Source organism: Vigna radiata, chromosome 2 (genome assembly GCF_000741045.1).
Source record: "Vigna radiata var. radiata cultivar VC1973A chromosome 2, Vradiata_ver6, whole genome shotgun sequence".
Lineage (NCBI taxonomy): Eukaryota > Viridiplantae > Streptophyta > Magnoliopsida > Fabales > Fabaceae > Vigna > Vigna radiata.
In genome coordinates, this window is record NC_028352.1 from 11,917,405 (window position 1) to 11,929,732 (window position 12,328).

Sequence of the window (12,328 nt, forward strand, 5' to 3'; positions counted from 1 at the left end):
ATGCAAACATGTATGTATTAAAACCTGTTTTATTTAGTGATTAAGATATTGTCCTATTATTTTTTTAAACCAATTACATTAGTAAAATATGATTTTTTTATTATTGATTGAGAATTTTGATAATTAATTTAACAGTTTTATTTTATTAATATACAACATTTTTAAGTGAGACTACATATCATGCAAAGATGAATACAAATTATAGCAACTCAAAACAAAGTTGTTTTTATAATATTCCAAAATATAGCATTTAACTATATAATAGTTATCACATATTTAATATGATAGATCAGTTGTCAATTATAATTTAAAGTATAAACTTACAGTTCTCCAAAAATAACTATAAAATTGAATATACAATTAGTGTAACATCCCAATAAATATAGATTGAAAACTATAATTATTTTAAGGAGTTAACAAAAACAATAAAATAGAACAATAGAGAGAAAACAAAGCAAAGAGAAGATATAATGAAACATCATGAGAAATTTAAAGTTGTACAAGAAACTAAAGACATGATAGAGTTTACAAGCTTAAACCGAACGGTTAAGAGTTCACATAGACCGAACAGTGATACAAAAAGACTATACCGAACGGCAATACAAAAATAATACACCGTACGGTTGTTCACATAACATAAAAACCTAATCTATGGACCAGACGATCCCACACTATCTTTCGGTTGTTCTTCCTGCAGAGCTTCCTCTAGGGAGTTCTCAATACCTTCTGCTTACATTCATAGAGTGATCATTACAGTGAAGAGAATTAACCGAACGGTAATTACCGAACGACAACAAAGACATGACAGGAAAATAAGGGTAAGCTTATGTAATTTAATTAAATCAAATCTAATATAGTTATTGAAATAGATCATGTAATAAATTCAGAACTTCATATTAAGACATACAATCATCATACAATCATCTCAACCAAACACCGAATGTATAAAAATAATAACCGACCACTACTGACACTGTCCGGACTTGTATGAACCATGTAGCTTGTCGTCTCTAGCACCCGACGTGGTGTAGTAACTGGGATACACTCAATAGCTGCCACCTGAGGTTAGTCCTAAAATAACCATCTGGTCTTATGGTCGCGGACCTCCTGCCATTCCCACACATGAGTTACCCTCTTCTATATGATGAGGAGTAATCATGGAATATCAGGATCGAAGACGAAGCCAAAGTCTGACCATGTTCATACTCTACCAATCATAACCAAGTCATGAGACATTCCTCCTTGGAATGCTCTTACATCTCCATTATTATTCAATTCACAATAATCCATCATATTCATAGACTCAATCATTCATCACAGGCGTATAATAATAACTTCAATCCAAGGTAATAACTTAGGAAAACTAACACTGCAATTAGGAGTATGACCGATCGGTCTAGGAATATGACCGAACGGTCTAGTGACCATTTGACACTAAGTAAACTGAACATCATCTTTGAGCATAACTCTAATACCTTAAACTAAGTACTTGGAGCTTAGGCCGAGGACTTTAAAGCTTTGGCCGAACACTATAAAATAAGTAGTTCTCTTCAGGGAAACCGAGTGACAGTACAAGACTGAACACTCATTTAGGAGACTGAATGTCAGTATAAGACTGAACACCCTTTTTAGAGATATAATTAATATAAAATGAACACTTTTGACTTACTTTAAATATCTTGGGTAAAAATACTAAGAAATCCACATAATCTTTAGAAGACTGAACGGTCATCAACTGATATCTTCCTATAGTAGAGAGTTCAGTCATGACCGAACACACTAGGAAATGGCCGAACGGTCACAAAGGACCCTCAGTCATAGTTACATAATTTTACAGAGTTTAGACATAATCCTATTTCTATCCAGTACTCAATAATTTACCAAACATTCATTCAACCAAGCATACAATTTCATCAATCAATCAAGCATACGTTATTCAAACATTACATGTTTCAAATAGATAAATATAGCTAAATTAAATAAGCTTTCTTACCTTATAAATTCCAGAAATCCTAAGCTTTCACAGTGATACCGAGAAGAGATTCAGGTCCTAAATGTCTTACAAGATCAGACAAATTTTGCCTATGGTTAAGAGTTAAGAATGGAATCAGGAAGAAAGTTGGAGAGTCGTGTGCAAACCAAAATAGTGGTTGCATGTATCTGAAAAGTTTCGAGAAAGAAAAGGTTTTGGAACTTACCAACTTCAAACCGAGAACTGATCAGTGCAAAAGAAAGTGCTTGCCACCAGGAAGCTTCAGACGTTGCCTGAATAGTGATCGGAACAGTAAAAGTGGTGAGAATTCTAGAGAGAAAGAGGGGGATTTTAGAGAGAAGGAGGAGAATGAAAATTGCATAAGTTTGGGGAAGAAAGGTTGCATGCAAAAGTGGTTGGAAATTTTGAAATCCCAGCTTAAATACTACCGCTAAATACCAAACTGTCCAGTCCCCTGCTGCTACTTGTATTCCACTTTCTAGACTTCCTCATCCCCTCTCGGTGACACGTGTCCCACTCGGGTGGGGAATTTATGGGACGTGATAGATTGTCTCCCACTCAAACCAGGAAATTTATGGGACGTGACAACCAGGCTTAACAAAACTATTTACAAAATTGATATAAAGTAAAACTAAACAGCGGCATCCCCTCCATCAAGTGTCTGTTCCAAGGAAACCTCATATCTCTCTGCTCACACCTACAGGATGATCATAGCCAAGGAAGAACACAACCACATACAAACACAAGCACAAACAAAAGGGTAAGCTAGATATAAAAAGTGTCATACAATATGATAATACCATAAACACCTTTAATTCATTCACATATGACACCCAACTTCAAACATCCTAAACATGTTAAGACTTAGACTTAAATGTCTAGACTTAGAATGATTGCCAATCTATGGCGGGTTGTGCACTTGTGGTGGCCTTTACTGCTTTGCAAAGTCATTGTCAATGGGTTTCACCCCATCACACTCACAAGGTTAGTTTGTTCCACTCTTTGGACCATACTAGAAGAACCCAAGACTAAGACCTCTTACTAATCTTCACGACATGGATCAATTTCTCTACTTGAGAATGAAAGGCCATTAGAGTTTCAAGATAACCCCTAAGACTGAGCTCCATGCATTCATTTTAAACATATTTGAACCTCACCAAGAAGTTCCACCTTGAAATTCACTTTTATGACTTTGAAACCATACTTAGAATCATATACTTTGCACATTTCACTTCAATCCAATCATATTACATGGTATGTAATAACATAGAACTTTTAAACCATTTAAAGAATCAAGCATACCCAAGGTTATAAGAGAATTATACTAAAAATAAAAATACAAACCAACCCTGAACTAGTCGCTCAACGATCCAACTTGTTGTGCGAATACACAGACAGTGGTTTAGACCCCTCAACCTCTCCTTCAGTGACCCAACTTGTTGTGCGAATAAATAGACAATGGTCTAGACTCCTCAACCTCTCGCTCAGCGACCCAACTCACTGTGCGAATCCAGAGACAGTGGTCCAGACCCTTAGCCTCTTGCTAAACGACTATGCTCGCTCAGCGAGTCTGCATAATTCAGAATTTGCACATTAACCACCCTTGACCAATTCTATGAATCTTGTTCAACTTTTAACATCCCTTAACTTGTATTATAACTTCAATTAGACTTAAACAACTTCCTCTAAACCATCCTAAACTCATTTTAAACAAGTGGCTACAAGATTTCAACCCAAAAAGTTACAAAAAAAATCACTTTAGAAACTCAAATTGAATTCTACCAATTATAGCACAATTTCAAACAACTTAGGTACTCTAACAAGTCCCATATAACTTACCAAAACTTCGCAAACTGACCATTTGAGCACAGAACTCATAATTCACATTTTCACTAGTTAATACCCCCAAAAAAAATAGTTTTATCCTAAGCTAACTTTGCCTAATCACCACCACTTACTCATATCTCGGATTTCTCCCATTTTAAATGCTTGAACATCTCACAATACAACTTATAACCAACCCCAACAACATCAAACTAGTTCATCATTCCTTTTCCACCATTTCACTACCAAAGACCTCATCTTTTCTTCAAAACACTATTAAAATTTCTACGTTTTCTACTCTTTAATCTCTAAACTTTATAATACACATCCCAAACAGACAATTTAACATATCAACATTCAATTCCACTTCAAATCAACATACAATACAATTCACAACAACATTTCATCACCACATACATAAAACACTCAATTAACTTGGTTACAACTAGCATATCACAGAATTTTCACTTCAAGCAATTTAATACTCATATAAAACATCAATTAAAGAAAAATCTAGTTTTCCTTACCTCTAGAAAACTTCTAGTTTTAGAAATCCCCGACCTTTGCTTCCACCACAAGGAACCTTTAGAAAAACCTACAAATAACTTATGGGTGATTGGAGAGAAACCTTAGAACCTAAATTGAGCAAAGAATTGAAGAAGGAAGATGCTTGACACATGCAAACAAATTTCCTTTGCATGATCAAGGATCAAGAAAATACCAAGAAAATGGATGAAAACTTACTTGCTCTAAATAACAAATTGATCGGTCAAATAGGTAGCCCTTGTCGAAAGGATCACCTAGACACCTCCTGATTGTCAAATAGATTACTTAGGAGTAAGAAATCTTAGAGAGATGGTAGAGAGGTTAAGAGAATAGTGTTTTAGGGAGATTGACAGTTTAGATAATGAGACGAGTTTAGAAAATTCTATTTATATTATGAAATTATTTTATAATAAAATACTCAGGTCTCATTATTTTAATACACCTACCAACTCTAATACTTTATTTTCTAGGTTCTTACAATTTTATTACCCATCACTAGATGTTGTGTGTGTCTTGCGATGATCGTATAACTTTTGGTTATACGCGAGCAGATGTTGCATATGCTCTAGATGCATAATAGAGACGCGATAGTGGGAAAAAAACTTGTGTTATTTAAAGTTTTTATGCTATAAATGTTAGAGACAATGTAATCGGATTTATTTTATTTCATATTTATTTTACTAATTTCGGTATTATATAAGTGGATTTCCGCGATGGTATTATAATTTTAAAAATTTTAAATTTTACTCATAATCGAGACATTTCAATAATCGGATGTTACACCTTGAGTGTTTGGAAGAACTCGAAATACCAGTGTGTGATCGATAGTGTGAATTGGTCATTTGTACATTGGCATTTGGACAAGTCTCGACCAATTCGATTTGTATTGGGTGTTCGATTGAAGTGACATGGGACAGGTTCAAGGTAAATCTAATTTTCTTGTTCGATTTTGGAAATTGATTGGTTGATTTCTAAACATATTCTTATTGATTTTGGACAGTAGTAGAAAATGGTGTTTCTAAACTTAGATTGTTTAAAACTAATCTTAACTTAGGAGGTGTTGAAGGATATTAATGATAAAACTGCTTGTTATATGGTGAAAGCCCAAAAGGAAAAGAATGTCGATAGCAAAATTTGAATACTAGTAATGGAAGCATATGTTGATATTTTTTTAGACGAATTATTAGGATTGTCGCCAAATAGAAAAGTGGACTTATATTTTTGCAAAAGACTTAATTAGTAGTAAACGATTGTTAAATGGATTCTTAACACACGTATAATCATACATATAGACACAAACACATAGACACACATGAACACAAACATTACATTAAAATTTTTTTCGTTTGTTAAATGTGCTTTAGAATGACGTTTGACACATTCCATACAAAAAGTTAACCCGAAACATCGTTTAACAAGCTCAAACATTAATATTGTTGAATTAAAATAACTATATTCACTCAAGGTTTAGGAACAAAAATATATTAATGTTTTGTAAAAGAACACGAATTCTAATTCTACATCCAAATTTTAAATTAGATTAAAATTGACCCACAACTAGAAAAAAAAAATTAAGATTCATATTAAAGTGTAGGTAAGATTGAGCTGTTAATTTTTTTATTTAATTTTAAATCCATTTTGAATAGGACTTATATATCCATTTTCACAATCCTTATTTTATCCATTTCCACATTAAAACATATTTATGCCATAATTCTTATATATGATATTATAAAATTCACTTAAAGATAAGTTAAGCGGCTCCATCTCTTCTATACTGCGAAATTTTTGCAGTTTTTTTAACACACTTATACAATCTTATTAATCCTTACAAGAGAGGAAGTGATTATTTTTGTATTTTCTTCACATTCTTATTGAATAATATAATAGCAATCATACTCATTTTCAAATTCACTCCGAAATTGTCTCTCTGTTTATTTTTCTTCTATTAAGCCATCTAATTTTAATTTATAGTAAATTTCCTCGTGATTAACCGTAGTTTCTTTCTCATTCCCATTTCGTATCAAAGAAAAAAAAAAAGTTTTTTAAAGTCAAAACAAAAGGTGTAATATGTATTTGGCAAATTATTATCTTTATCAGTCTGAAAAGTCTAATTTATATTTCACAAATGGTTAACTAATCACTCTAGAAAGTGTGGTTTCTATTTCACAAATAGTCTACTAATCTCACTACAGAAAGTATTGGACAAATACAAGCCGCCACTTTTAGAGAAAACTAAGAAATCCTTAATAAAATAATGGAACTTTTACTATGCTAAAGAATTTCAATCATTTAACACAACTTTTGTTTCGTCTTAAAAATATTTAATAAGATATAATTGATGCCTTTCAACGAAAGTCTTTAGGAAGTTACTAACACTACTTCTAGGATAAAACCGTGCAATGCCACAAGCTTTTTTATTTTATTTTTTTATCATATCTTATCTTCCAGTATCTGGATTTAGTTGATAGTTGTCAGATTAACAGATTGAAATGCAGGCCAAAAGTAAAATAAACCATGAGTTTGAATATCTTACAGTGAAGACATGTGACGAGAACACTAGGTTCGGTAAAATTCTACATTTTCGTTAGCATGACTATTTTATTTTCTTGAAGAAAATGGCCATTAGAATGAAAAGATGAAGTATTTCTGTTAGCATATATGATGATAGGATGGATGGGAGTAAGCGTGCGAGAATGTCGCTTGAAAAAGGGAAGTGAGTCAGAACCGCTATAAATAGAGCTAATGTAACGCTGTAGGAGATCATTGAATATACTTTATGTAGAGTCAGATATTTAGCTTGTAGAGAGGGATTATGCCCTCACTCAGGAAGGTTATACTCCCAACTCATTTCTTGTAAAAAGGATTTCTTTCGCAGTGAACAATAGACAAACTCCATTCTTTCTTTATTGTCTTCTATCTACTATTATTGTTCTTCTTAAGTTCCAAAACCAAGAACCTAACAAATTGGTCCGAGGATGAATGGGTTTAGGAGTAAGCGTGTGGAAATGTCACTTGAAAAAGGAAAGTGGATCAGAACAGCTATAAATAGAGCTAATGTAACGCTGTAGGGGATCATCGAATATACTTTGTGTAGAGTAAGACATTTAGCTTGTAGAGAAGAGTTATGCCCTCAGCCAGAGAGATTATGCTTAAGGATTTCTTTCAGTGAATAATAATAGACAAACCCCATTCTTTTTTTACTGTTTTCTTTACTGTCTTCTATCTACTGTTACTGTTCTTGTTAGGTTCCAAACCCAGGAACCTAACAATTTCTGTACACAATCGCCATAAAGTTCCAACTGTATTTCTTGTTTCAGACCTTGTTAGAAAAAAAAAGGTCATTTTGAATTCACCAGTCTCTGGTGGAGAGGACAGAGCCACTCTTAGCACAAGCATCAATGAACACATCATACTACATATTATATCAAGAATTCCAAGGCTCGTCAAATCAAAGTGTATCAAACCATGAATCAAAATCATCAGTTACTTTGGATTTGCTTCCAGAATGTGAAGAAGATTTCATGCTGTGGTTGACAGGCTTTTCTTCATGTGGCAGTAATAAAACATTTGGTTTAATCAAAGTGGATGTTTCCTCTAGCAAGTCATCAAGTGCATCATCTAGATTAGCAGTAAAGGATGCAATTTTGGATGGAACTGGATCTTTCTTCAAAATCTGAGGCGGATACCCAGAAGAGACTCCTAATGAAACTGGATAATCTAGGATCTTGGTATCAGTAAATGAATCTAGAAGCATATCTAGTTCTTTTTCAGCAGAAGCAGCTTCAAATGTGGAGTACTGTTTCCCTCTTATATGTTCAGTGGAATGTAAGCTGGCATCTGAACTTAGAACGAATGGTTTATGTTTACCAGTGCTGCTAGCTTGCTGAAAGTCAGTAATGACAGAGTTTACAGGAATGTTAAAGTCATTTGACGAGGGAAATTTAGAAGCAGGATGGCTACTAGAGCTGGAACTAGATGGTGCAAACTGATCAGCAGCTTTATTGTCTAAACCGAATTCTTTAGACATACTATTGGTTAGGTCATTGTCCACTTTGGTTTCCAGTTCCTTATGTTCTTCGTTGCTGTTCACTGCTAACTCTTCCGCACACTGCATTAATAAAATGCATTAATACAGCAAATATAGATTTGCAGACTATATACAAAAGTGAAATTTGTCTCGCAACTTATTATTGATTATTGAATTTCTCAGGGAATACGGAAAATATAAAATGACTCTATCACTTTATATGCCAAAAGTAACAACACCTATGCCAGTGCTGCTTTACATGTCATATTTATTTGTAAAAGTGAACAAAGAAATTTGCTGAAACTAGGAATCTTTTGTTATATATTCTATAGAACTGCTCGGTCATGGCCACACTAATCCAATGTAACAATTGATACAAATCACACATGGCTTTGTTTCATGTATCTGACGGAGAAATGTAGTGCAATATGCTTCATGCTCTATTGAAAGGGTGCTCAATATTAAGTTTCTGTTTGTCTTTCCATGATGCAAAGAAACAAGTGTTTTTTTATCAAGAAAATAACAGTTTGTTTTGCATCATAGAATCTGTGCCACGTTAACTATTTCTGCCATCACTATTTACCATTTTAACTACATTGTTTAGTGACCTACAGCTATAGCTGAACACATGAAAAAACACATAGCAAGAGCTCTAGGTAAGGAATCCCTACGAATTTCAAGTTGTATAAAAATATAAGGCATTCAAATTATACAAGTCCCTTGTGCAGGAAACAGTGTAGGCCACAAAGTGGACAAGGAGGAGCTTTTTCAGAGACTTGAATTTATTAACTTCAATTTAAAAAAAAAAATTACGTCCCATGTAAATAGTAAAACAAACTAAAAATCAGTATGCTGCACTATTGGCCCAGCCTCTGCCAAAGCCTTGGAAGGGAAAAAAAAGGAATATGAAATAAAACTAAATAAAATGAATGTATTGTTATTTACATTTACCAAAAGGCGACCAGCCACGTAATTTTTAAAAATGATTTAGAGAGTAAACATACCAACTCAGTGGATAATAGGTCAGACTCAATGAATAATCTCTTTGATAAGTCAATCTTGGCAAAATTGTCAGCCAGAGCAAGCAAATTCAGGGACAAAAATGATGCCTGCATGAAAATCCAATTCAGGGTAAGTAAGGCAGTACTATATGAAGTTGGAAGATAACATGCAGCAAAATAATCAAGATATAAAAATGTTGCAAATGCAAGTCAAGATAAGAATGATGAGAAAATCTCATAGATAATAATTATTTTACATAGCTGAATTACAATACCAACAAACAATCTTTTGCAGGAAATAAATTGTTTGAGAAAAAAAAAAGAATAAACTACAAAAGATATGTCTAATAGCCTAGGAAATATATGCCAAAAATTGGAAAAGGTTATGGCCAATATATATAGCATACCATATTTTTATGCCAACTTGAGAATGTTTACTTACTGATCAACAAAGAAATAGCAATTTCAAACAGTTACAGTTGGATGCCAGCAAAAACTTCTATAGCTTATGTCCTTCCCTTAGTATACAAGTACCATCAAGCACTTTAGATATTACTTATTACTACTAGTTATTACTAAAAAATTTATTAGGCTACAAGAAATAGAAGCTGCTGGATGAAGCTGGCCTAGTTGATTCTCAATGTTAATTTACTAAAAATGCTCAAGAATCTCTAACTAGCATGAGTTAAACACTAGATGATAACTATCTCTACTAGATTCACCAAGAGTTACTAAACAAGTGCACTAGTCTTATAACCATACCATACCAACATTACTAGAGGGGGATAACAATTTACCTCCTGATTTCCACTTGTCTTATCCTCTACAACAAAATTATCATCCCCATTCCACGAGATGATGCCCTCTCCCCTGGATGCAAGCATAGAGCTCAATCCCACGCCAAACTCTCCTGCAACACAAAGGCAGTATGAACGACAAGTCACCTAATTACAAATGCTCATATCATAAGTTAGTTTTACTACTGAAATATGTACCAAGAACAATGACGAAACATCATACCTTCATTACAAGGTCAAAACTAAGGTTTAGTGAAGTTATATTTTTAATTTATGGTTTTAATAGATGCCTTTCTGGTGCTAAATTCAATTACTAAGATTAAACCGCATTATCATTATGCTTACACAATTTTTATGACGTGTCTTGAAATTGTGACCCCATATAAACTATGCAAACCTCTCATACCAAGCCTTCTGGATTTTTTGCCCTGACCTTATTTCTATTTTTAATTATTATAAAATTAAAAATATTTTAAATTAAAGATTTCCTATTTTTTACTCTCTATACCGAAACCACGTTCTAAGACATAACACTTAACTTGGTACCTAAATTGTGTACAATTACAAAAAAGTGATGATCTTGCATCTTGCAAAACACATACCAGGAAGAAGATCGTCGAAAGAAGGGAATCCTTCCGAACTTGTCTCCGCCTGGGACTGAGCCTCTGCAACTAGGTGGCGATAATCAGCACCTTTGCTTTTGGGCAAGACAACGTCGAGGGTTTTGCTAGCAATTTCGGCCCCAGAATCATCCTCTTCTTCCCCATAGCGGTCCCAATTTGAGGGAAGCACAGAATGGTGACTTTTCTTTCTCTTCTCCTCGTTGGCTTGCTGCTTCCCTGGTGGGTTCTTCGTAGCGTCCTTCGGGTCGGAAGAAGACGATGATTGGGCTCTGGGCTTGTGGCTATGGTGAGACTTTTTGCTGTGGTGCTGCGTGTGACTTCTCTTTGATTTCGCCAAAGCCTTGACGTCCATTGGAAATGCTTCTGGGATTCTCAATTCAGCATGGCTTCCGGCGAAGGATGGAAGGATTGGCGGAGTTGAAATCGGGTGATTGGACAATTTTCGGTTAGAAAATGATTATTTAGGGTTTAGAAAAGGATTGAATCTAATCTACGAGGGAAGCTAAAATCGACGTCGTTTTAAATCAAGCAGCATTCTTTATTCAGAGCGTGCTTAGGTTGTGCTTGAATCGGAAGAAAGGTATTAGGCCTGTTGTTTTGATAGAAATGAGGCCTACATTTTAAAGGCTTGTATGTGGGTCGAGCCCAAATTCACGCATAAAATAAACAATTTTTTTCACATAGTTTCTCTACTTTTCTTTTTAAAATTATACTTTAATTAATTATAACTTAGGAAAAAAAATCAATTTCTCTTAATCTAAATATAACTCCAGTAGATAAAATGTGGTTGTGACTACATACTCAAAATATAGTGTCATATATGAATAAAAAGTATTCTTCCCATTTTTCATATTTTATAAAAATATTGATCCTATACTTTTCCATTCATATTAATTAATTATTTCTGCAAAACCCTTAGTTTGAAACAATATTTTATAAAAAATGTTGATCCAGTACTTTCTTGCTAGCTGCATCATGTGGGAATGGAAGTACACGGTAATGAAATTAGCGTGAACAAAATCTATGAGATCATGCAGACAAACAATGGAATAGAACTATCCAAGCTTGGTAGAGGTTATGATGATTTTGAGTGTCACCATTTAAGAACACAAGTGCAAGATTGTTGATGTAAATAATTTTAAGGGTTTGATTTTTAACAATGAAAAGTGCAGGAGAGTGTGGGAAGTTCAAACGTTAGCATCATAGCTAGCTGTATTGAAAATTGATACATAAAATGTAGCCTTAACACCTTTTGGTCCCTCGAAAGAGGCTGAAAGTTCAATATAGTCCTATTTTTTCTTAAGTTAGAAATAATCCTAAGTTGTGAAAAAACATATCAAGTTAATCCTTTTTTGTTTATGGTGTCAAAAATATAACGATGCAGTTGCTTTCCTGGACAAAACATAATGACGTGTTTGGTTTATGTCATTGCATGGCAGTACGAGGTTAAATGACGTGTCAAGCAAGAGAGAGAGGAAGTTGTGCGAGAGGACAGGGACTAGTTCTGTTTCGCA

General features: G+C 33.9%; 1 protein-coding gene across 1 annotated transcript; it reads right to left on the bottom strand.

Annotated features, from left to right (window-relative positions):
* Positions 1-7,767: 7,767 nt before the first annotated feature.
* Positions 7,768-11,405, bottom strand: LOC106777774. Its single transcript, XM_014665524.2, has 4 exons — positions 10,794-11,405; positions 10,192-10,304; positions 9,398-9,502; positions 7,768-8,474 (listed from the first exon to the last, which is right to left on the bottom strand). Exons 1-4 carry the CDS (start codon positions 11,164-11,166, stop codon positions 7,815-7,817), a joined length of 1,251 nt encoding a protein of 416 aa, XP_014521010.1. The 5' UTR covers positions 11,167-11,405; the 3' UTR covers positions 7,768-7,814.
* Positions 11,406-12,328: the final 923 nt, after the last annotated feature.

Excerpts from the sequence above, each read along its gene's own strand:
- LOC106777774 (XM_014665524.2), bottom strand. The coding sequence starts at position 11,166 with ATGGACGTCAAGGCTTTGGCGAAATCAAAGAGAAGTCACACGCAGCAC. Across the intron at positions 9,503-10,191 it reads AGACAAGTGGAAATCAGGAG|GCATCATTTTTGTCCCTGAA; the intron begins GTAAATTGTTAT and ends ATTTTCATGCAG. Across the intron at positions 8,475-9,397 it reads ACCTATTATCCACTGAGTTG|TGTGCGGAAGAGTTAGCAGT; the intron begins GTATGTTTACTC and ends TTATTAATGCAG.